At 34.5% G+C, this 27,005-nt stretch overlaps 2 protein-coding genes across 2 annotated transcripts in view; both read left to right on the top strand.

The window, feature by feature from the left end:
• The window catches only part of LOC142354480 (histone deacetylase 1-like), a 204,995-nt gene that overhangs the window by 118,316 nt on the left and 59,674 nt on the right, over window positions 1–27,005 (top strand). The window lies entirely within an intron of this gene.
• Window positions 1–27,005, top strand: part of LOC142353897 (broad substrate specificity ATP-binding cassette transporter ABCG2-like) — a 63,421-nt gene that overhangs the window by 19,401 nt on the left and 17,015 nt on the right. The window contains exons 10-12 of the mRNA XM_075406126.1: window positions 1,781–1,962; window positions 2,909–2,974; window positions 4,786–4,967. Coding sequence (XP_075262241.1) covers window positions 1,781–1,962; window positions 2,909–2,974; window positions 4,786–4,967 — 430 coding nt within the window. The remainder of the gene's footprint in view (window positions 1–1,780; window positions 1,963–2,908; window positions 2,975–4,785; window positions 4,968–27,005) is intronic.

Below are 27,005 nucleotides of genomic sequence, written 5' to 3'. Positions count from 1 at the left end.
TTTGCATTGTTTAAAAGGAAACAAATATATAATATTTTTTAGTAAAAATTTAGCTTTGCATTTTTCCCTGGGCACTGACAACTAAACTGAAACAGTTGTTCTGAGTTTACTTTAAGGTTTTCAATCTGTTTCTCTTTTCTTCAGTTTTTCATTCTGTTCATTGTTCCTCTTATTTCCACTGACATTCAAATGTCTGGGCAATTCAAATGGCTTTCAAATTCCTCAATGGTTTTTTGGTCAAATTAAGTTGGTCGGTATAGTTAGGCTTTGTATCAATTAAGCTTGAAAAACAATTACAATTCAGGAAAAATATTTAGGAAATTAGAGAGTCATATTTTTCCCAAACTTACAAATACTTTTCCCAAAAGTAAGGCCACGTTTTTCTTGGTAGCTCTACACAAACTCCTTGAACTTATCAGTTAATTTTTCTCAATTTAACTTGACTATTAACAAACAACATTTGCGTTTTCGGTGCCCAACACGAACAGTTAAATAGGAAAGGTAAGCAATTGGAATGAGAACAAACAATTTTGCTTACTTTTCACAATCTCTTTAATATCGGACCCTTAAATTCGAATTTTGCAATTGAGTTAGTTTTATAATATTAAACATCGGTTCTTAACGAAAACTCTACAAAAACCTTCTATGTGTTGTATATTCAAATTACAAAAACTGTTCTTTAAGAAAAAATTTTCTCCCCGTTTCGCTTCAAAAATATATATAGAATGTTCAAGGTTAGTTAATTTTTTAATTCGACTAACAATTATGTGAATTGATTGCAAATGGTCCCTTTGTTTTGAGACGAACAGAAAACAATCACTCGAGAGAGGGAGAGAAAGAAAGAAAGAAAGAGAAAGAGACAGAGAAATAGAAAGAGAAAAAAAGAGAAAGAGAAAGAGAAAGAGAAAAAGAAAGAGAAAGAGAAAGAAAAAGAGAAAGAAAAAGAAAGAGAAAGAGAAAAAGAAAGAAAGAGAAAGAGAAAGAGAAAGAAAGAGAAAGAAAGAGAAAGAGAAAGAAAGAGAAAGAAAGAGAAAGAGAGAGAGAGAGAGAGAGAGAGAGAGAGAGAAAGAAAGAGAGAGAGAGAGAGAGAGAGAGAGAGAGAGAGAGATCGAGCTTTGTTCTTTTTCAACTCAGCTCCGCTCTTCTCAACTAGTGTTTGGTTGACTTCATGAGATAATTTCTTCAATCAATCGCAAAATAGATCGAATTGTCAAAGTGCGCAATCCAAAAGCGTGAGATATTTGTTACATAAGAAGGTCAATATTTGTTTTTGAAAAGCCTAGAACTTCACACTTCACTGTTCATCAAATTGATTTCTGCGTACTTTAATTGAAAGAAATTGTTCATTTGAGTAAATTCTACTCTAATGGAAGGTTTTTTGGGGACAACTAATATGAGCAACAACGAAATCATGCAATTTTTTATAACTGATATTGCGAAATTTCATCAGTTAGTAAAAAAAATAAAATTTCTCTCCTTTGGCCCATTTTTTTTCTTTTGCTTCTTGAGAATGATGTGGTCCACAAAGCCATTGCAGCTATTTTCTGGCAACATCCAGCTTTTTTTTCAATAAAATTTTGAAAAAAAAAAACAAAACTGTCCTAAGTTAAGAACGCTTCAAAACAGCTTTCTATGCAGAACAAAAACAGCTTTGACAACTTTGAGACGTGCAGTCTCGCATGAGGTCTCTTATTTGTTTTTGCTTTAGAAAAGTGAAAATCGTCCAACTGATAATCGAACCGGTTGTATCTTTTGTATGATTGTGATTGTTCTCTGGTAGATCTGGACAAGGGAGTCGATAAGAATTACGATCTGGCAGGAGCATTCAAGACATCAGAGTACAACAAGAAGCTGCAGGATGACTTGACAAAGGAGAGAGCATATTCCAGGGATCTCGACTCAGACGGAAAACTCAATCTGGGTCGTTTCGAAGTCGACTATCCTGTAAACTTCTTTCTCCAGGTAACCACCCCCCCCCCCATCAAAATTAACGTTATGCATCTTTAAAATTATGCAGAGAAGTTACTGCCATTTTAACTAATTTCATATTTTTGGAGGTTTTGAGAGAATTGTTTATGAGTTTAGAAAAGTGTTCGGATTCGGATTATAAGCTGAATATATTAATTACTAAATCTTGAACAACTCTACAAAAAAAATAACCTTACCTCAACCAAGTGCTGTTCGCCCGACTGATTAAATTGAGCGAAACGTATAAACAGAAGTATAGGTCTGAGCTGCTTCCCCAGCCGAAATCAAACGCTCATCTTGCAAGATCCCGGGGTGAGGTCGTCGAATTATGACTCGACAAAACGTCGTCTGGGGGGGGAGTGGAGGCAGGAAGAAGTTAATGACCCGGTAATTCGATTAATAAGTCTGATATTTCGGGACATCGTCTTGCAAGCACGTTAAAACTCTTAAAAGTTCGCAATATTTAAATGTAAACATATTGAGGGCATCAACATGAAATTCAAAATGTAATTTTAAGTCTCGTTTATAGTCAGAATTGGGGCTATTTTGCGGAGACAATTCTAAACACATTCAAATGACTCTATAACCGTGAATTGGCAGAAAATGGCAGTGCTAATAAATTTAAAAATTTGCAAGAATCTTGCAATGATTGAAAACTTGCAAGATTCTTGCAAAAATCTTGCAAGATATCAATCAGATATCAAAAAAATCAGGGTACTTTTGTTTTTGAAAACACTTGTGAAGCAAATTAATGATTACTAAACAAGTTACAGAAATGATATCTATGGAAAATTTATTATCCTTTATTCAAAATCTTGCAAGAATCTTACAATTTATTAAATTCTAAAAAAATTTCTGAGTATTTTTGGTGGCTAAAACCGGCTGACAAAATTCATTTTAACAAATCAAGTATGATTGCGTGTGTGTGTATATTTTGTAGGTGTTCTATATCTGCCAGAGACTCTACCGAAACACGAAGAGAAACCCAGGAGAAGTCGTTTCACAAGTAAGCCTTCTTTCTTTTTTTTCTTTGCCTAAAATACATCTAGGGCATTAAAATTGAGGCCTGTCATTTTTTGAAATCAACATTTTTACCTTATTACCAAAGCCAGTTGTGACCAGACCGAATTGGGTTGCGTACAGGAGTGTAAAACGCGACCCTTCCACAAAGTCCTGCGGCGCTATATACGGTCTGGAAAGTCTGCTCAGAGCACACCCTTGAGTCTGGATAGTCTGATCAAAAACCTTTTCAGAGCAAGTACTTCCGGGTTGACTTTCCAGCTTTGCCATAAAATGAATGTATTATGGTCCATAACTGCCATAAAAAAGTTTCATGTCATAATCTTACTATGGTAACGATGTTTCCTTAAGTTGGCATCTTATGGTTACGCTTCAACCATAGAACTGAAAATTAACGCTGAATCCATAACTGTTTTATGACTTCGCCGAAAGATGTTCTCCAAGCCATCAAAGCCATAAAATTATTACTCTATGGTCACAATGGTACCATTTTAAGGTCATGCAAGAAAGACACCATAACTTTTAATGTTTTTGAACTAATGTGTGAGGTGCTTCAACACAGTAAGGTGCTAAAAAATAACTTTTATAAATGTACAAGTAGTCTCCTCTGTTCAAATGGGAAAAAAAGCTTTGTTCGTCATATGGTAAGGATTATTCCATAAAAGCCATAAATGGCATTCTATGGTAAGCATGTTTAAGTTTTGATGATAAACCCGGGCGGTCTAATCAGTTACCTTTCCTGGATACTGTGATCAGAACAAAGAAGTCTACTCAATCTTCTTAAAATAAGTGTAAAAAAGGGCTTGATGGACTTATTGTTGAAAAAAGTTCACAATTTTACTCTATGAGCATTAAAAATATTTTTTTTGTTCTGTGTTGTTGCGGTGAAATTCTTCTTTACTGGAAAATAATATCAATACATCTGTATGTTGTCCCACAACAGCATCCAACAGAGATATCCAAAAACAGATTTAAAAAAGTCCCCCTCAAAACCGTTTTGATAACTTTCTATAAAACCCGTCCCTTTTATAAAACCCGACAGATAAAAGACTTTCGAAATTTTTAAAAAATACTAATGTTTGATGCGGCTTCTCTGAAAAAAAAAGAGATTTTCTTCTGTCCTCAGTTGTATATACACGAATAATTTTTTTCAAAAATAGTGGATTTAATTCGGAACAAGGAATTTCATCGGTGAAAGCGGCGAGAAAACAATTAACCCTATTGAACCACATATCTTACGTCGTTTTACCGGTGTAAATTACTGTATATTTTTTTGCGGTGATTTTTCGTATGATTCGAAGTTTTTAGCGGTTACATTTTTAGTTTTCATCGCTTTCTGCTGGTAGTGGTGAAATTTTTTTCACCGCTTAACAGGTGAAAATAAAAAAAATTACCGCTAAAGACCGCAAATCTTACAAAATTTCAACGCATTTGTTTTGCATAGCGTCTATTGAATCTGATTTACATTCACAAAAAATATATTAGAAAGTAGAATAAAAATAAAAAATAGAAACAAGTAAGTAACAGTTGCCGCAGTGGCATAAAAATTTGTAGACATGCAGGAGGTGAGAGGTTCGAACCCGTGTACGCAAAACTCTTTTCTGTTAGAATTCAGTTGAATACAGTAAAAAAAAATTTTACCGCTAAAAACCGCATTCATCTTCATGGCTAACGGATGCGGGCTCTTTGCATTGAAAAATATTTTTTCACCGCCATTCTTACATTATTTGTTCGACAAAAACTCGACCCGGGGTTATCTTTTCAAGTTCCTTTAGCTGTGCATTTTCTGTTGGGTAGGTCCTTGTAGCGACCATGTTTGGGTTGGTGGGTGGGGTGTTCTTCTTCGGGACAGGGGACGACTATTCAACCCAAAGTGGCTACCAGAACAGACAGGGTGTGGCATTCTTCACTGTGGCTAATTCTATGTTTGGAGGGGTGGCTGTTGTCACCATATTTGTCACCGAGAGATCTCTCTTCCTGTAAGACATTCACAATCTTTAAGTTCCTTATGCAGACATCGACTATATCCTACAGCAGAAATCGTTTTTAAACGAAAGAAGATGTCGGTATGCTTGGTTGTAACCTTAAAACTTTATCAGTTTGTTTGGTTTCAAACGTATGGAATTGTCAGTACGTTCATTTTCAAACCAACGGAAATCATATTAAATCATTTTATGTACTTGAATTCTCATGGTCATATGAAGACTATGTTCATCAAGTCTTTTAAAATTTTAAATTAGAAGTTAAAATTTTAAAAGTTAAAATTTTAGAAGTTAAAATTCTAATCATATTTGATGACCTAGTTTCATAAATAAGCAAAATAAGAAAGTAAATTAATTTGCATCTTTTTTCGAAGAAGTTGTTGGTACTTTTCAAACTCCTGAGTTAGAGAGTTATTATAACAATTGACTACATTGTAAACAAAATCTCTCGTTTTTATTAGATATCAAAAACTACCGACCGATTGCCATGCTTAGCTCCTTGTCACTACTATTTGAGCGTATGGTGTATAAACAGTTCTCAATCTTTCTGCAACAAAAGCTTTGCGTAGAGCAACATGGTTTTAGGAAAAATCGTTCAACCATCACTCAATTACTTGTCTACTGCAACAGGTTGTATGAGTTACTTGAAGCCAACAAAATGCCAATGACAGTGTATCTAGACATAGCAAAAGCCTTTGACACCATCAATTATAACATCATACTTGTAAAATTATGTCGAATGGGATTTGATAGTGCTTTCTTGAGGTTTTTTGCGTCATATTTAACAGATCGACAACAAAGAGTTGTAATATCTTGCGGAAAATCGGACTTTCGACCGATCACCAGCGGTGGGCCTCAAGGGTCAATTTTCACTGTGTTTCTTTTTTCCGTTTATATAAATGACCTACCCGAAATAATTGTCAATGAGTGCTTTTTATACGCGGATGACACAAAAATCGTCAGCACTGTAGACAATAAAATGCAGCTGGAAAAAGATATTGAAAATACTATTGTGTGGAGCAAGGAGAATCGGTTAAACTTCAATTTCGATAAATTTAAAAACGTGCAATTTTCCTTACGTAAAAATCAAAACAAGCAAATTTTGCGTCTTCCCAGCCATAGAAACATCCCACAGGAAATACACTTCAAAGACCTGGGCATATATTTTTCCGAAAATTTGTCATGGGACTATCATTTAAGTTTTGTTCTACGAAAGGCCAATCAGAAGCTTGCTTATCTAAAGAGAACAATTCCAAGTGAAACAAAATTGTCAGTTAAATGCAACCTAGTCAAAACTTACATTATATCAATCTTGTTTTATGGATCAAATGTTTGGTATGCCAGTAAAACTATCGTCAGGCAAATGGAAAGGCTTCAGAGAAAAAGTTTAAAATGGATACAATCAAACAGTCATTTTACTGATAAAGAATACAATGATTGTCTTCGATCAGTAAGTTTACTTCCGATCACATATCAACTTGTCTTTTTGGATCTCGTAGTTTTGAACAGAATTTTGACAAGAAAACTTCCACTTGAGGCAGAGCAGTTTTGGCAAATAAGGAATGGACATCCGAAAACACGATCAAACGAGAAAATATTTTTATACTCAAACGAATGTGATCGCCAGCGTTGCCGATCAAATTTTTTCCAACGAGTTACAAACTTCAACAATTCGATGTCACTGGCGCGTGATTTTCCCAACTATAACCCATATTCAAGTCCTCACAAATTCAAAAAAGAAGTCAAAGAATATCGATTTGATTTAGCTAAGAAGAATTTTAATTACAAATTGTACCCATATGGATGGACAGTGTTTGAGGGAAACCAAATTCAAGCCCCGTTAGGGACGTACTAAGCTTGGTGCAACCAAGTTCAGTTAAATTCAGTATTATTATTATTATTATTATTATTATTATTATTATTATTATTATTATTATTATTATTATTATTATTATTATTATTATTATTATTATTATTATTATTATTATTATTATTATTATTATTATTATTATTATTATATTTAGAAACAGAATTTTTAAGTTTAAAAGCAGAACTACGAAATCAGACCTACAAACGATTTCTTACGTTCGGAAACCGAGCAAACCAAACATTTCTTACCTTTAAAACCGGACTTATCGAAGCTTTCTAACGTCGCAGACCAAACATTCCGACGATTTTATACGTCGTTCTTCTTTGTCTTCTGGACTAGTGCATAACAAAATTCAGGAGGAGGCAGGCAGGACGATAAAGATTGAAGTTAATGACATAATCTGGGAACATAGTCAAGTTTGCGCCAAAATCTTATAACAGTTCGGGGCTAATTCACCTCGGACTAAGACAAAAAACTTTTCATAAACAAAAGAAACTTGTTGTCACTATTGCGCTTCACTAATAAGCATGAAATAAACAAAAAGATTAATTTAGTTGATCAGACAACGTCAGCAAGATCAAACAGGCAAACCCCAAAATTTCGTACCAGAATTATAAATTTTATGCCAGAATTATGCTAGCTTAGCTCTTTATTGCTTTGTTCAGACAATTTTTGACATCTCTGAAAGCATCGTAGACTAATATATGTAGCATCAAATCATTATTTTTACTTGCAGAACTTCATTAGAGGAAAAATTTCACGATTTTCTTTTTTTCCGCGAGGATTTCAATAACTTGCATGAAGTATTGATTTTTTTTACTTTTTATTACTTTATTTGTTTTAAGAGATAAAAATTTTAAATCAATTCATTTGTCAACTGAGACAATTTCGCCACCTCTCATTCGCTTAACAAATGTTTTTTTTTTCCAAAAAAGAACCCGGCCTTCCATCTTCTTGTCTGTTGAAATAGTTTCGTATTTTGCTTGCATTTGAAAGTTAAAAGTCATTAATTGCTCTCTATAAACGAAAATAATTGTCTTCTTTCATCCTCTGAGCGAGAGTAAAATTAATATGACAACCGTCTTATTGATGTTTCTATTTTTCTCATTTCTAGTCCCCATAGTTATTTTATTCTTATATATTGAATCAGCGTTCTCAATGTGCTTACGTCGATTAGTTGTTTTCAACATGACAAGTCCTAGTTCTCAAATAGAAAGTGTTTTTTTAAATATTTTTTTCAAATACCACCAAAACAATTAAATACCACCAACAATCAAACATCAACAAAACAAACGCTCGAGAAAGATTCATTTTGGACTCAAATGTCAAACAAAATACTTAAGAAAGTTTTTTTTGTTGCAAGTGCAGTGAGTTCATGGAATGACTTCATAATATCATATGATTTTACAAAAAACGAAATTTCATTATTCTCACAAAATTAAGTATGCAGGCCAATCATCGAGAGACTTTAAGTTTTTTGATCTAAATTTGTCACGAAGTTCTTTTTTTCACTTCAGTTATTTCTATTCATTCACTACTATTTTTACACTCCCATTGCTGCGCTAATATTCAACTGACATTGGGATAAAAGTGTTTTTTTTATTAAAGTTCAATCAACTTTAGAAAAAAACTTCTGTAATTTATGTCAACCAAAGCGCCGGGTCTTTTGTTTATTGATTTGCAAGAATTGTAGCTCAGGTCTTGCTCCATTTGTATTTTCGATTCATCGAAAACGATAATTATTACTTTAACTCAAGTTTCCAACTGAAGCATATTGAGCAAAGTTAATTTGTTTCCACAAGCAAATTGAATCCTCCATTTTTATAATACGTTCATAAAAAATGGTGCTCAGTAAATAGTTGGCAGAGATTTCGATGATTCTGTGGTCCAGTTTCTATGTTTTTCAAAAGCTTTTCATACGTAAAATCGTTAACTTCAAAAGCAGCTTCGGACGTGCTTTTTGAGCAGTTTTGATGGTCATTATGCCGCATGCGTAGGTGTTCACTGGTGCTGCATTTTAAAACAAAATATTATGAGATAACTTAACTGAATACAAGGCAAAGTAAATAAACTGCTATTGTTCTTTGTCTGTATGTTTCTGGGTTGGCTTTTTATTATTAAGATAAAAAATGGAACCCGTAAAAAAAAAATTAAAACTTATGTTATTTTTAATACTTTGATTTTTTAATCAAACTTGAGCTATAGTAGAGCTAAAAATATCTTATATACTACTCGAGCTAGAACTAGCTAGATAACTTCTAGCTATATAACTTGAGCTGAAAATGTCGATCGGAGAGAGTCTTTTCACAAGTAAGGTTGTTGGATGGAGGCTTTCTGGTTACAAAAAGCTTTAGACACGCTTATTTTGTGCCCCCTTTTGATTTTTCTGGCATATGTTTTATTTTAGATGAGAGTTGTAGTATTACGAGAGCCGTTACAAATGAACGGATAATTAATCCCGCATTAGAGCGAACGTATTTAGGCGCTAATTAACCATCCTTTCGCCGCGCGCTAAACAAACTAACGCTTATTAAGACTACCAGTACACAAGTATTTAAACAACTCAGTTCGACTTATTTAAATGACACAACTTTAGGCCTGGATCTCCTCGCTTATATCCAGGACAGAAAATGTACGTTGTTGAACGTAGGCGGCCTGTAAAACCACAGTTTCTTTTGATTTAAATTACTTCTGCTTTTGACAGTTGCAATATGACAGCTGCACTATGAACGTGAGTTTGTGATTCGCTCCCTATCGGCCCAAACGGAGCTGAGAGGAATTAATTGTTTCTCTCAGCGAAGTGGGACGGAATAAAATTAGAGAGACAAATAACAGAGCCAACGACCAGCAGCAGACAACTGCTTCATTTTTCCTACAAACTAAATTTCAAAATTCAAACAGAGAAGAAATTATATAAAAGACTTCTTACTTAGAAGAACATTTTCTAACTTTCAAACAGAACCCGACTTGAAGAAGTTTCAACGACGCACTCACTTAACAACAACACAATCAAGTAACAGCTCAACCCGGTTAAATACTACTCAGTGTAAGCTTGTTTATTTAAACTATCTATTTAATTAATTGAACTTTTCAGCCCCCCAACAGTTTTAAATTGAGACTTATAGCACAGACAGGTCTTAGGGATATATCTTTGCCTTCGATTTGTTATATCTTTTGTCAAGTTTGACTGGCATACATAAAGAGATCCCGTATTGTGTGATCTGTAGCAGCCCAGCCAAATTTGATAACTGGTGCACCCAGAGGAAATAATCACGCCTGAATTTTTGTTTTTCTATCCGATCGGATTAAAATAGTAAAGTAACCACTACCACAGAAGTGAAAGCACACTAATAGACAAACAAATAGAGTAATTTATATCAAATTTACGGCCCAAATACTGTAAATTTACATTAAAATAGTAACAGGCAACTGATTCTTTGCTCTTGTAAAATTGTTCTGACCCGGGTGGGGGTAATCTATGTCCGATTTTTAGTTTATTTATATAACAATTGAATTAATTTCACATTTTATAGTCAAAATTTAACCAAAAACCATCCCCCCAAAACCTATTTAGCCTAATTTTCACCCAATTTTCATCAAATTGATGGTCAAATTTTAGTATTTACACTTTAAATAGCCGAAATTCAACCAGATTTCATCCCCCCAAAACACATTTAATTTGATTTTAACCCAATTTTTACCAAATTTATGGTTGAATTTTAGTATTCTCACTCTAAATAATTGAAAGTTATACAAAATTCAACCCCCCATAACTTGTTTAGTCTATTTCTAACCCGATTTTGACCAAATTTATGCTTAAATTTTAGTATTTTTACACTAAATAATCGAAATTTATACAGATTTTATCCCCCCAAAACTTGTTTAGACTATTTCTGACCCGATTTGGACCAATTTTATGGTTAAATTTCAGCTTATGCACTCTAAATAACCAAAAATTATCCACATTTCACCGCCCCAACACCTAATTAAACTAAACTTTAGCCGATTTTCACCAAATTCACAGTAGAATTTTAGCATTTTCACACTAAATGGCCGATTTTTAACCAGAAATCATCCCCCCAAATCATTTTTAGATTAACATATGTCTAATTTTTACTGAATTTTTGACCAAAATATAGCATTTTCAAACAATTAAACGTAAATTTAACCAAAATTCATCCCCCCAATACGTGTTTAGTGTAATTTATATCTAATTTTCTACACATTTAAGCACACGTTGTTGCATTTTCACATGAACTAACCCAATTTTGGTTAAATTTAAGCCTTCCTTAGTTGAATATTCACTCTGTTTTTTCAATTCCTTGACCCGGGTGGGGTAATATTAATCAAATTTTAACCAAATAAACAACATTTTGACCTAAATTCTCAAATATTAACCAGAATTTAACAAAATTAACATCATTTTTATTAAAATTTAAGTGAAACTAATCAGATTTAAGCTGTAACAACATCAATTTTATCCAATTTTAATCAATTTTACACAAAATTCAGCCAATTTAGCGTCATTTTTACATTATATTATCCCCCAACACAGATTTGTAGCCTGGAAATAACATAAATTGATGAGAATTTCCCCATTTTGACCGGTTTCAGAAGTACAATTTCACCAATAGAGGTTTTAAACAGTGCATGGACCAAACTGGAATAGTTATTGTAGAACATCTTAATCTAACAGCAATAGAAAACACTAGAAGGGGTAAAATAACACGGTTTATTACTGACGGAATTACCTTTGTAGCTATTTTCTACGTGTTTGAGCATAATTCCCCAGCTAATTTTAATATAACTTATGCATCTGAGAACCCTAATTTTCAGAATTTACTAACTTTGTTACAATCTAAAAACAGTGTGATCGAGATTCCCGCAGAAAATTTAGCCAATAATTAATTAAAAGAGCGTAAACTAGCCTTCTTAACCCAGTTTGTACACAAAATTATCATAGAAAAGTTGTTGTCTCATGTTAAAATACGGTCATTAACAGACTCAAGCACTTTAGAAACAATATTTAAACACAATAATAGCTACAAAAATACTACTACTGATGTACTAAACATCCCGTACTAAACGTTTTTATACTGTCTTCTGTGTAATTTCATACAAAAATACAATAATAAAACAACAAAAACAATTGTTCTATGTTATTTATATGTCATATATTAAAGTAAACGTTCAAGATTTAAATATAAGTATTAAAGTACATAACAAAATAGGCAAAGTTTCATATTATTTAACTGATCAGAACAGAAACTTTTTATGAATATACCATCACTCTTCTAGCGAAACAGAGACTGAAATCTACATAACTTACAAGTGGACCAATCCAAACTTTAATGAACTTTTGTGTGCTCTAAGAAATCAGAACAGTGCGTAAACGTTATCATCTTGTGTGTGGATGAGCCACCAAAATAAAATTTCCCCATCTGGTTTACAAGTCTTAAAAATCATTAAACCCAAATACATCAACGTTTCTCCTGACGATCCGAGTTTACCAGATAGAGTTAAATTACTTATAAAAACAGAATTTGTCACACAAATTAGATTTTCAAAAATAAACAGATTTCACCAATACTCTGTTGAATTTAAACACTCTGAAAGCACTTATCCTTTGGTTATTAAATTTTACCGTTGAGCAAACCGATATTTACTCTTGGGTTGAAATTTTTAGCACTGATAACGGCAAAAACTTTGAATTTAAAATACAATCATTAAACGGTCCTAAACAAATAAATTTCATATTACAAAACAAACAGTTCATATTTCTACTTTAGTATTAGCGTTTTATTATAACAAAAATATTTTCTACACTAATTACCCAAACTAATAACACTTTCGTATAAAATATTCTTTTCTAACACTAAAATAAAACATGGCAGCGAACGTCGTTGCGTACCCCGACATAGCGTTAGAGAAATTTACAGGTTTAGATCCATCGGATGATGCCCAGGAATTCTTTAGTTTAATACAAAGAAAAATCCAATTCTCACTAGGAACAAGAGATCCTGCGGATGCTGGCTTGCAAGCAGCATACGACGCTAGACAAAAAGCGTTGTTTGGTTCGGTTTTGCGTGGGCCCGCAACCAAATGGTTTGAAACCTTAGCACCAGGTTTAGCATGGAACGAAGTTAGAAATCAATTCATTGCCCGTTTTACTAATGCAAAAGACAAGTATAGGAAAAGAATTGAAGTCGATAGTATTAAAAGGCAACCAGATGAATTGATAAAAAGCTATACACACCGAATAACAAAAACAGTTGAAAAAGGATGGCCAGATCCGGATTTTAACAACTACCAGCGCAACGCTAACTGTATGGAGTACTTTGTAAGAGGATTAACGCCACCTGCACTCAAGCAAAAGGCACATCAGCGGTTAATAGAAAACCCAGCTACAACTTGGCAACAATTACAGGATCATGTAGAAACTAAAGACTTAAGTTTTTCTGTTAGCAGTGAATTCACGGGTACTGCCTCAAGTAGTATCGACAATAAAATAGAAATAGAAGGGTTAAAAAACCAACTCACAGAAATTGCAAATCTAATGAAAGATCTTTAAAAAAACGCCACATACAACAAAGACAATCCCATATTCAAAAAAAACCAGACTAGATTCTGCAAGTTTTGCAAACGTTCAGGTCACACAATAGCTTTCTGCTTTAAGTACAAGGACTTTAAAAACGAAAACCGAAACCCACCTCAACAACGAGAGAAGTTCACAGATAATTATAAACATAGTAGGAGCCATTCACCAGGTCAACAAAATTACAAATCAAACAATTATGACAACCGAAATTCTAGGGACAGACAGAGAAATAGTTATAACCAAAATCAATCCAATTATCAAAACAACTCTAGATCAGACTACCGACGTCGATCACCGTACCCATAAAACTCTTCAAACAATTACCTATCATCTTCTTACGATAACCGATCACAGGAACGAGACAATAACCATCGAAACAACTCTTACAGAGATAACAATAGGCAAAATAGTAGGGATAGACAAAGCAACGGTCCTCCAAGATCAGATAATCGATATCGTGATAGGAGTAGAGACCATGACCGGGATAGGACACCTACTAGACAAAACAATAATACTCATTCAAGAGATAACAGTGAAGGGCGAAGCCCTCGAGTTCACTTTACCAGTGAAACTTCCAGAGACTATTACAATAATGAGAATCACAACGACGAGTATTTAAACTAGACAGGTCTCCGTTCATAAACACTACTGATAACAAAGCAAGTTACTCACATATTTATATTAATTTATACCAATCCGTCGGAGACAAAAATAAAAATAACGGCTTAGAAACACAGTTTTTATTGGACACAGGAGCATCAAGCTCTATAATTAATTACCACACTTATCTTGAACTATGTAAATTACAACACATTGAGATGAAAGCTTCAAAAAATGATACTCTAGCGGTTAATGGTGAGAAACTAAAACTTCTCGGTCAAATTACTTTCAAGACTTCTTTCGACATTGAAGGAAAGTATCAAGTGGAAGTTACCACATGGGTTTCAGTCAAAGATGGTTGCAAGCCGAATTTGTTAGGAATGGATTTCCTTGAATCTACAGTAAAATCTATTGACCTAACCACTCCAAAAATTGATTTAAAAACTTACCCTGAAGTAGCCGTCACATTATCTAGATACCAAACGAAAAGCTATCCATACATTAGCTCTTACAAAATTGTAACTCTTGACCAGCAACTACCATTAGCACCAAAATCAACTCGAGTAATATCAATTAGACCTCCGAATGAAATCTTCAGAAAGGAAACCTCCTTCGTAATTGGAAGTGAACTGCAAGCTCAAGGAATTTATACTTACAACGTTCAGTGTTTTAGAAAAGAAAAAGAATTACCAATAAAGCTAAACAATCCTCAAAACAACAAGGTTGTCATCCAAAAGGGTCCTATTGGGCACACTTTAGAAGACATTGAAATTAGACAAGACCCAGAATTTTCTGTAGTTGACAACGTTGCATTCATAAACCACCTAATGAATAGTGACACTAATTGGGATCAAACATTCCATGTTAGTGAAAAACAAGGTCCAAAAATTTCAAAAATTCAAAATTTCCTTGCAAGCAAAACTCCTGAAAAACAAAAGAAAACAGAAAAGCGAAAAAGGCAACAAGATTTTACCAACAACTACGAATTAGAAACAGACTTTAGCGACGACCTCAAGGATCTTAAGCCACAATTAGAAACAACTGATGAGAACATCAGACCCGTTAAACTTCCCAAAGAAAAACTTAACAAATTTGACAAAACCGATCAAGCGTTTCTCAAAAAATTTGATTTTAGTCAAGCTGATATCAATGACGAAAACTTAGACAAGTTACTGAGGACTTTAACTAAAAATAAAGACGTTTACTCTCAACACAAATACGATGTTGGAAAGATAAAACAAAAGTTTCATGTTAAACTTTTACCTAATTCAACTTTGACAAAACAAAAACCATCCAAAGTACCATTACATTATCAGGAAAAACTAGAAAACCTTTTGGAACAACTGTGTAAAACAGGTATAATCCGGGAAATGGGTAATGGTAAAGAAATGGGATCAGAATTTATTAATCCAATCATAATCGTACCCAAGGGGAACACAGTAAAACTGGTTATAGATGCCCGATATCTGAATACAATAACAGACATTAGTCGATATTCATGGCCACTCGAACCAATCGGAAATCTATTAACTAGATTAAAAGGTAATTTCTTCACAACCAGTGATCTTTGTTCAGCCTATAACCAAGTCCCTCTAACTGAGGAAACCAAACAGCTGGTAAGTTTTGTAATTGGTCCAAAGCATAACACATTCGAACGCGGATTTTACGGCCTATGCGGTCTACCTAATTTCTTCAGTCGTATAGTGACTATCCATTTTGCACCATTAATTAGAAAAAAACAAGCTACATTGATGACACCATCATGCAAGCGCAAGATGAAACCGAAATGTTTGAAATAATTGACAAGTACCATGAACTTTTAAGGAAATCAGGGTTGAAAGCTCAACCTGAAAAGACCAAATTTTTCCTTAGGAAGGTACAGTTCTTGGGACATGTAGTAGGTAAAGATGGGATACAACCAGTCAAGAAGCGAGTTGCAGATTTAAAAGCACTTAAGTCGACTGAAAACAAACGTGATGTCATGAGAGTTCTAGGTTGCGTAGGATTCTACAGCATGTAGATCAAAAATTTGCATGTTGACTGCAAACCATTTTATGACCTAACCCGCACAGAAACTAAATTTGTCTGGACAACAGAACACGAAAAACTGTTTAACGACATTAAAAACAGGATTAGCGAAGATAGTATCTTAGCAATACCTGATACTAAATACCCTTTCCACGTGCATGTAGACGCTTCTTCTATAGAAGTAGGCTCAATTCTCGTTCAAGAATTTCCAGAAGGGAAACGAATAGTGTCTTTTAACTCTAGAATTTACACTAAAGAGGAACAAAAAATGAGCACCACAGCACGCGAACTTTGCGGCGTAATATCTGCACTACAAACTTATGAGCATTACCTAATTGGTTCTCCCCATCCAGTATATGTGTACACCGACCATAAGCCTTTAATGTATCTATGGGGTAGAAGAGGAAAACTCTCTCACAGGTTTTTCAGGTACCAGTTAGTAATATCTCAATTTCAGAACTTGAAAATTATTTGGACTGAAGGAAAAAACTTAGCTTTTCCCGACATCCTAAGTCGCAATGTAAAACTTAAAGATCTGGACAAGTATCAACTTAAACACAAAAAGATATCAAAAGACATTAGTTTTTACGACGAGCATGGTGACGAGGAAAAATACTTCATTTTGCGTGATTATGAAAAGGGACCAGCAGATGATTTTTTTCCAATCCTAAAACAAAGCATAACGGGTGTCGACAAATTCATTTTCAAAAGTGACAAAATGGTAAAGCAAAAGTACGACAATAATCAAAACAGACTTTGCTCAATAAACAATATTTCGGAAGATTTCTCGTATGGTTAATCAATCAACCACTATAGGCGTCACCGCAAACATGAAATAACCCCTGTATCAGAACAGGAGGAAGACGAAACGTCTGATCATTATACAGAAATTGATTGCTACCCTGATGAAGGGACAACCGAACAAAATTTTGACCCAATTTCGGAATTTGAATTGTTCAATGAGATCCAGTCACCGGAATTAGGTTTTGACAAACTCTACATTGATCAAACTAATACCACAGACTCGGAGTACAGATTCCCTCTAGAATACGATAAAGTTTTTCTCGTGAAAAATAGCACTTATATAGACAAAACCGAATTAGCAAAAAAACTTTCCGAAAATACAAAAATACAAGATGCAAGAGAACTCATCGATAAACTGACAATCTTCTCTAAAGAAGTTGATTTAAATACATCGGTAATTTGTCAAGAACAATTAAAAGACCCAGTGATACAACAAATTCGCCAATTAAGGACAAACAATAACAAAGATGAAAAGCAAATTGAATTCCGACAATCTAGAGCCATAATGTCGTACATTAATGACTTTGAGAAACTGAGTTTTGTAGGTAACATCTTATGTATTCAACAACAAAAAGACGAACCAGATATTGAATACTTAAAAATTTGTGTACCACTGTCATTGTTCTTTAAAGTTTTACAGCTAGCTCATTGTGAACTGTCAGATCATGTAGGTTTAGATAAAACACTTGCTAATGTAAAACGATTTTTCTATTGGCCCGGAATGTATAAATGGATTGAAAACCTAATTGCTGATTGCCTGGAATGCAAAAAAAATGAAAAAAAACGGAGAGAAATCCACGAAGCACCTCTCGAAAATTGGAATGATACAGTCCCATTCCCCTTTCATACGGTCCATATTGATCACAAAGGACCTTTAAATCCTCCATCGATTGGTAAACACCATTGTTTAGTTATTGTCGATTCATTTTCGCGTTTGATTCAAGTATACCCTGTACGTTCCACAGTCGCAGTACACACCATAAAAGCTTTAGAAAAGTTCATCTTGTCTTCTGGAATACCACAAAAACTTGTTTATGATAAGGGTTCGGCATTCATGAACCAAGATTTTGCGAGTTACATTCATGATTTAGGTATAAGACCCGCACCTCGAACTGCTTATGCGCCTTGGACTAATGGTAAAGTTGAGATCCAAAACAAACATCTAGGAGCACATTTCCGAATTTTTCTAGAACAAGCTCGAGGTAAATGGGATGAACTGGCACCAAAATTTGCTTTTTCTCATAACACGGTTCCAAATGCTAGTACTGGAATCTCACCTTATGAAATTGTGTTCGGACAAAAACCACAGATACCTCTGTCACTTAAGTTAGGACTCCTACGAAATTCACAACTCACATGCTCTTCCGAGTTTTGCAAAGACCTGCCTCTTCACAGGCATACCTTGCTAACTTCAAAAAACACCGAAATTGACAAACTTCTAAAACCGACTATTAACAATTCGTTGCTTATGCAAGAAAACCAATTCAAACAAATATACAATAACGCTTATAAAAAGAGCTTAGAAAACAATAACCGCGCACATAAACATAGAAACAAACACAAATTAGGCAAGCCACTTGAGGTTGGACAAAAAGTTCTAATGGAAAACCATCAAATTGAGTTAGGAAAGTCAAAAAAACTACATGAAATAAGATCAGGACCTTATACAGTAGAAAAAAACTAACCAATGTTAACTATGAATTAACTTTAGATAGCAACCCGGCCACCAGGAAGGTCGCTCATAGAAATCACCTAGTCGAGTACTACCCAGCTACTGAAACTATACCAGAGTTAACCCTAGAATATGGTATAGATAAAAATAATTGTGACACATTTTATAATAATCTAATGACAAGTCAGATGAATAAACTCAACAGTCCCTTGACTAAATTCTCCTTCCAAAGCCCCACTAACACCGAAAATTTCCCCGTGGAGAATTTCATACGAAGAGACTCCCCTGTGCAGAACTTCGACCCTGACCGAACTCCTACCAATTTCGATTCTGGATTCAACGAAGCAAGTTCAGGTGGTCGTGTTAACCCACCTCCAGTCCAAACACAGTTGCCTGGCGGTAGTCGAACAAGAAGTTCAACTCCTTGCCCACAGCATAATTCTAGAATACCTCTAGACCCTAATTTAAGTCCTCTCCGCCCTAATACATCGGAACAAGGATCTTATAATTTACAAACTTTAGAAAATAATAATAATAATAGGCGAACTTCTAGTCGCTCGGCCGAGCCGCCATCACGCTATCAAGCCGGAGTTACTTAACTTTGTTTTAGGTAGCAATAAATCCAGTCAACATTTACTGGCAGTGCCTATTACTACAACTCATAGCCTTAATTCCCGACTTGAAGCGCTAAAAAAGAACAGGATGAACAGATATCCTTGTTTTGAAAAACTCTATTTTTCTTATTTACTTATAAGTCTTTTCTACTTTTGTACTCTTCCTATAGTTATTAACGCCACTGGACCTCCTTTTGAGGATATTAATGACGTATCTAACAAACTTAGGGTCATTCATTATGACTGTTCTAAAATGAAAGAAAATAAAATGTATGCTTTAACACAAGTTTCTCCTTGCAAAAATTCACCCGAAAACATTCAGATGGTTGATACACATGTAACACTTTATCAACGGTCTTATCGGAACTTTGTTAAAGCTCTTATGTGCAAAGTCACTGCAATGCTCATTCGTTATAATTGTGGTATGTTTTCCCATTCATCAATTGTACACAACGCTCCAATAATAACATACGATATTATTGTTTCACCCGAAAAATGCCTAAATGCTAATAAAACTGGAAAAATTACTGTTACCGAATTTGACGATGATGACATGGAAATTGACATAAAACATGGAAAAAAAACTGTCTCCTATAAAAACCAGGGAGTTGATCTTGAAGGTGATTCATCAACATCTTGTGATAATCGTGGTCAAATTAAACACTTCTCTTTTTCTCTTTTGAAACCCTGATGCAAGAAACTGTACTCGATATTGATCTTAATGACAGAACTGTCTATAACAGTCAAGGACTAAAACTTCCTTGTGCCCTCTCAGAAGGAGGTTGTCATTCGACATCACTCGACCCCTTTGCATACAATTGGGAAGCACCGGAAAATTGTATAGTTACTAAAAGATTTTCACAAAACGCCAAAATGCTAAAACATGAAAACGAACTTGGTAACGTACAGTATTTCATAGTGAGTAATGAAAAACCGGAGACGCCCTATGAAGGACCAGGAGCGTATTCTCCTGCTGAAATGGACATAAAAATTAGAGTAATTGATGAAAAAGAAAAGGTGTGTGGAAAACCAGAATTTATTTACAGAACAAATTTAGATTCTTTATATGTTTCTTATAAAGGCGGATTTAATATGAAGACTGGCAAACCTTATAAAACAAAAAACTCAACAATTTTTTCATAAACTTCGTGTTGAACCTGACAATAGCCTAAGTGTAAATGGGTTTAATAGGAAGCCTTCAGATGAACAGATCCGAACATTCGACAAAGGTTTTGTTGCATGGGAACACTTAGACAAAGAGAAGTTAGACTATGATCTTAATCTTGCGGTAAAAATGGATTTTGTCATATATCATAGTTACATGCAAACAAAAAAAACAAGCATGGAAAGGTTTGGTCATAGAACAATGCGAACTTGACCGAACTCAAAAACAAATGATACTAATGCAGGCTATCCAAAACAATCGTTTAGCTGGATATATGTTAACCGGCAACCGCTCGATGTTCTTAGACACAGATGGTAGCATAGGTTGGCTGTACCACTGTCCAAACCCAAACTCACCACTTCAGGTTCTTGAGCAGTGTTATGATAGAATTCCTATTCATTATGATGGTAGGACAATGTTCGTCGACCCAATTACTCGACAAACCTGCCCATCTGCAAACGAAGTAGATTGTGTTGGAGGCTATAAAAATGCCTACCAATTAGATATTGATAATGAAAACTCATAGTACCATTTGATGCCAGCACCTGTTCCTTTACAACCGCCAAACATATTCTCTTCAAGAGTTATTAGTTCTATTCCAAAATTTACCGGTTACGAATCGCAACGTGCCGGAATTTACACACCAAATCAGCTTAAATCGTTTTGGGACAATATCTTGCATTCGGAAGCTTCAAAATCTGTTTTGACAAAAATTTCAAGAGAAGTTCTAGAAGGAAGAAGCATAGACAAATTCTCAAAAAGATATCTATGCGTCAGTAATGGGAATTAACAGACAAATTTATCTAGATTCTCTTCTTTCACCTACATTTTTTACAGACCAGTTCAAAGGCACTTTTGGAATCATCACTTTTTATCTGGAAAAAATTGGAGTTTATTTTGCTTGTTTCTTTTGCATAAAATTCTTAACTGATGTAATCGTAACAATCATAAGAGCGTTCGAAATCCACAAAATATCCAACAAAACAATGGGTTTTTGGAAAATTCTATTAGGAGCAACATATAATCTTTGTATCTTATCGTTCTTTACACCGGTATTCTCTAACGAAACCAAACCGTCGGCCCCACAGAACAACAATCACTTTTTACCGCTTAGTAATTATCAACCTTACAGCACAATAGAAAAAACTTACAAATGCGTTGAGGATCAACCAAGAGAAAATAAAATTGATGAGCATTGTCATACAGAAAATAATAAAGCAGAATACCCAAGTCTGGCGTCACATCAACCACAACCACAAAATGATGCAATAATTCGAAGTGTGGTGACACCTCCTTAAAGCTGTGACTAAAAATCTTGCTTTTTATAAAAAAAATAATTTGTCTCAAAAATAATAAGAATTATTTGTATTAGACTCTGTAAGTTAGTTAATATCTTGTTTAGATACACCTCAAGGATGCTATGTTATGCAGCCCAAATTCATAAAACAGCCTAACGCTTTATTCATTCGATTTGGACAATACACCGGACAAATATTATCATCAAGTATTTCCGCCTTGAAAACTACTGTAACTATTAGAGTTGCATCTTTCTACTTCAGTGACATCATTGATCTGGATGTACCACATTCAAATTTTCAAAACTTCTCATTGTTAGGAGCCCTGATTGATAACACAATTACTTTTGTAAACATTGGAATCGAATACGAAATTGTTTCAAAGCACCTGAAGAAAAATATTACTAGATTTTGAATTCTCTTGTAAGTTCAACATTGAGAGACATGTATGAATTTCTTTCTTTCTTTTTATTTCTTATAATCCAGTTTCAATTATGTAATCCCAACTATGTTCATCTAGCTATTGCCTGCACTCTCCCCCTACTCCGATTTTACTACAGTGAATCCGATTGATATATTATCTATAAATATCAATCGTTGTCAATAATCCTGTTTTTAGAAATAATTGACACTCTTTTTTATCCTTTTTTTAAAAATTTATTTTAATACCAATTTTGAAATGAAGAACACTAAGTTAATTAACAACTAAAACGCTTCCATTGATGTACTTTTTGTTTCAAGATAGACTTGTTACAATTTATCAAATAAAGAAAACCTTTGAAGAACAACACGGAGACATTTTCCCTCAAATTGTTATAAATTTTGAGTTTTGAGACACTTGGGAAAACGATACTGTGATTTTAACCCCTCATTCGTTGTGTTGGAATTAATTCGTGTATTTAGCACAATTCGACCCTAATAGTTTGCCAAAAGAGCTAGATCAGCAACATGATTCATTTAACTAATAGAAACTTACAAATCAGAATCGGAAACCAAAATTTTGAGCTATTAGCCGTATACTATGTTTCCGCTATAAATATAATGACTTTCGCAAAAAAAACCCATGACAAATATTTACAGACTTTTAACTATTTTCATTACTCATCCTCAGTTCGCCGAATTTACCATTTTTCTAGCATTCAAAGAGAACTTGGTATTTCAAGTACAACATCCAATCTACATTGCTTAGGTATCATTCTAAACTATGATATTTGCAGTTAACAATAAATTTGTAGAGTTACAAAAAATTCAACGATCTTTTGATGCATAGCCAACTCCTGTACCTACTATGCTAGTAACGCTCAAAGAAATCTAAAGTGAAAAAATTTGTTTAATAAGTATTAATCCTCTCTCAGTTCATTGGAAATTCTTCCTATTTATTCTAGAAAATCCAAACTGTGTACCTCACAATATTTATTTTGATATGCAAAAGACTGATTCTAGCCAAAACGATTCAATCCTTAAAGAGTTGGAAACTATTCACAATTAAAAGCAGCAATGATATTCTCATACCAAAACTGCCTTAAACAAGTACAATTTTTTGAAAAATCATTTGTCACGACAAAAAGCAACAGAGTAATCCCACAACTAATACTCCATTTTGAATATTTAAACACTTGGACTGATGAAACCATTACCCTAACACCATCTTCCCCCTATTGGACATTCTTTATAAATATATCCCAAGCTTTAAATGGTTCTAAAATCCCTTTTAATTTAGATCTTCTATAATGCTGTTCCACTTTGGTGAGCGCCTAGTCAAAGTAGAGTCCCTCGAGAGATCTTTCATTAAAACTCCCACAGCAGAGATTAAACCCTGTATAATTATACACTATACAGACTACGAGCGTGGATGTGAGGGTTCTACTCGAGTCACCATGGGAATGATGCACTGGGAATTCTTTCTTGCACTCATTGATATCGAAGAGCACTTCCCAGTCAACTTGGGCGCTCTTCAGTAAAGTAATTTGTTTCACATAACTTTCTCTCCGAAAAAAATAATTTTTTTCCCTGCTCATTATTTCTTTTTTTTCTAATCAATTTGTCCCTTTTCCCTCAATTCATTCCAAATTGTTAAAAATAAAATGATTTTGTTCATTGGTAAGGAAAAAGTTAAAATTGTTAAAGCAGAAAGATGGTTTACTATCTGTTTTATACAATATAAAGCATGTATCAAAATAACTTTTATGTTCCTAAGCACAGGTAGCATTAATCATTATTACATCTATCCAAACGAGAAACACTGGAATTTCTTTTTTGCTATCGCAGATCTAAATGTAACTATCCCCAACGAACTTGAACACCATGGATTAGGAGTCGCATACCCAGATCTCTCTGATTTATCCATATAATGGGAAACATTTTGGAAATATTATCTCAGCAACCACAAATTGACTCAACCCCAAAAATCGAATGTCCTATTTGTTACCTCCCTTGTCGTCAATTTAAAAAATTGCACAAAAACCCAAACGGTCAAACCCCCCCTTTTGCTTGCATTCCTTGTAGAAATGAATTATTTAAATATTGGAACCAACCTAAATGCCCCATTTGCGTAACTCCCATTTATACAATCAGTCATTGCCATTATTTCCAGTGTGATTCTTGTCAAGAAATCAAAAAGTTATGCACTTGCCACAGCCACTTCAAAAGCCTACACCCAAAAAAATCAGTTTGTTTGCAGTGTATGATTTTCACAACTACTAAATGCCCTTTATGCAAACAAACAATTGACCCAAACAACCCGTGGTAAAATCCTCAATTCAAAACTACGTTCACAAACTATCCAAAATGTGTACCCCCAGATTACTTGATTTTTTATTAATGGCCCTTATGATTATTGCAGCAGCCTTCTCCTTCGTTTTAACCGTTTTCCTCGTAGTTGTAAGTATTCCTTTCAACTTTTTGATGTTCATAATTATATTAGTAATAGACCAAACAATAAAATCCCAAAATAATCGACAACCAAATCCTCCAACCGTGCCAGTCCCATAATTTCTTCCAATAACAATCTTTCAAAAATGAATACAATTGACAAAGAAACCAATACTATAGAATCCAAACCGGTCTCATTAATTGGTTTATGCTGCAGACGTGAAACAATTGTTTTCAAGAAATTACACGAGAACGCCCCTAACGAACTACCCCACGTAATGTGTCTGCTCTGTTACCAATATGTTATAAAAGATATGGGCTATGATTTTTGTCCTAAATGCTCTAAATTTAGAGTTATCTTTTCAATCTTTAACTGGTTTCAATGTGATATTTGCAAGAAACAAGATTTCAATATTCTGTTGCAAAAACGTTTCATCACAGTGATCATGAGCCCGTCAACTTTTGTAAATTTTGCGTAGAAGATTATAAATTATGCCCTCGTTGCAAAAAAACAATCACATAACCTAAAATGCGTCCAAGAACATCCAAAATTTTACTTCTTTCCCTAGTTTTATTTTTAATCCAATCGATATCCCTAATTCAACTCAGTTTTTACCAGAAGCAAGTCACCTCCTTCACCCTAGTTCTACACTACTCATTGAATTGACAAAATGCAACCCATAACATTGTTTATTCTTCTATTTGTTCTCTTATGCGCATTGGCAATATCCCTTTTTATTAATCACTACCTCCTTTCCACAATTCGCCAAATTTTCTCCAGACAGTGAAAATGACCAATCTAGGCCTATCCACAAAAATATTTATCCTAATCCTAATTACCTTGCTTGCCATATCGTTCCTCATTAATCTCATCCTACTGCAGTTTCTCAAAGGTTTTCCTGTTTCTATCTAAGGAAAATAAGAGAACAGTCACTCGATGGGTCTTTCACAATCCCTATTCGACGGTTTCCGTTGGTTCTACCCCCATACGGACATTATCTGCCCCATATGTTCACGAAAAACCGTTACTGTAGAAAAACTACATAAGCAATTTCCCAGAGAAAATCCTCACTATGTATGTATTCCTTGCAGAAAGGCACTTTTTAAAAGATACCCAAACCCTAAATGTCCCATTTGTCTTCGAGCTTGTCTTCGCGTCCTGATCACATCCTACTTTCATTGCAATTTATGCAAAAAAAATGAAAACAGAATTAGGAGTAACAAAACACCCACATTTTTCCCAACATGACAAACACCGATTCTGTCGGGTGTGCATAAATAAGCTGACAAGATGTCCCATTTGCAAAAAATTTTTTTAGACGACGTTGTCTAATAAATCAAAAACAACTCAAGTACAAACGATCTTTTTCTCTCTCTCTCTCTCTCTCTTAACTTTTCCTCGGGAAGGGGTTACCTCAGCTTTCTCCAGCCTGCCCCCCTGGCTTTTGAACCTAAATAATTCAGAACACTAACACGATAACTGAAAATTCCAAGAATGACCCGGAAAATTTCTTTCTTTCAATTCAGCAAGGTTGTCTCCCCAGCTGCACGGGTCGTTGCAGCCGTGTTAGTGTGACGCACGCCCCAAGACTCACACCTCCGGGCAGCGGAGTAAGACGTACTTGTGCCAGGGCTGCCCGCCTGGCATAAGTATAAAAATTTTATTATTATTGCCCCCCTCCCTTTATAAAAGTTAACTTTGCATTTAGCAAAACAAAAACTTTTCTACCAATTTTTAATAACAAATGCATTTAGCATTATAATTTTTAAGTAAAGCAGTTAGCAACAAAACCTTACGAAAACATTTTTTACAATAGAATACTTTTTTATGTTAGCAATACAATTGCAAACTTGAAAAGAAGCCATAATGTGTGATATTGATGACACAGGCTAACCAAAATCAAAACATTTTAGATCATCCACAAGGAAACACTCAGAATGACTACCAGACCCACACTCGCAAGCGTAGTAATCCCCAGTCAACATCAACAAGTGACAACACAACAAGAACAAACACAAACCCATTCTTCTCAGCCTCCTATTTTCACAAAGCCTCCATTTAAACCTCAGAACACACAACAAGTTACTACAACTGTTGCATCTCCATCAACTTCCAGTCAATATGATCCCGAAAACAACTGGCAAGTTAGCAGAAAGAGACAATTCCCAACCCAACAAATTAGCAATCACAAAAACAAAATTATTAAGATGAACAACATTGAAGATCTCGTTCCCGACGCTATCAGGAAAATACCCTCAGAATGTTTGAAATTGCAGAAACCGCGAGAGAAGAACATGAATAAAGAAAACCCGAGATACGTTAACACCCTCCTCTATTTCCTGAAACCAAACTACAACAAATTTGAGGTTGCTAATAAAATAAACATCATCCAGTCAAATAGACATCAACAGATACTAGTCAACAGCGAAAAGCTTCCAGTTCTGAAAACCTTCTCGCTTCCCGCAGAAAACAACAAATGGAGAATCAAAAATCGCGACCCTAAGAAGGGCATTTATA

The sequence above is a fragment of the Convolutriloba macropyga genome, chromosome 15, assembly GCF_964194025.1.
Source record: "Convolutriloba macropyga chromosome 15, txConMacr16.3, whole genome shotgun sequence".
NCBI classification, from domain to species: Eukaryota; Metazoa; Xenacoelomorpha; order Acoela; family Convolutidae; genus Convolutriloba; species Convolutriloba macropyga.
This window is presented reverse-complemented; position numbering and strand designations above follow the sequence as displayed.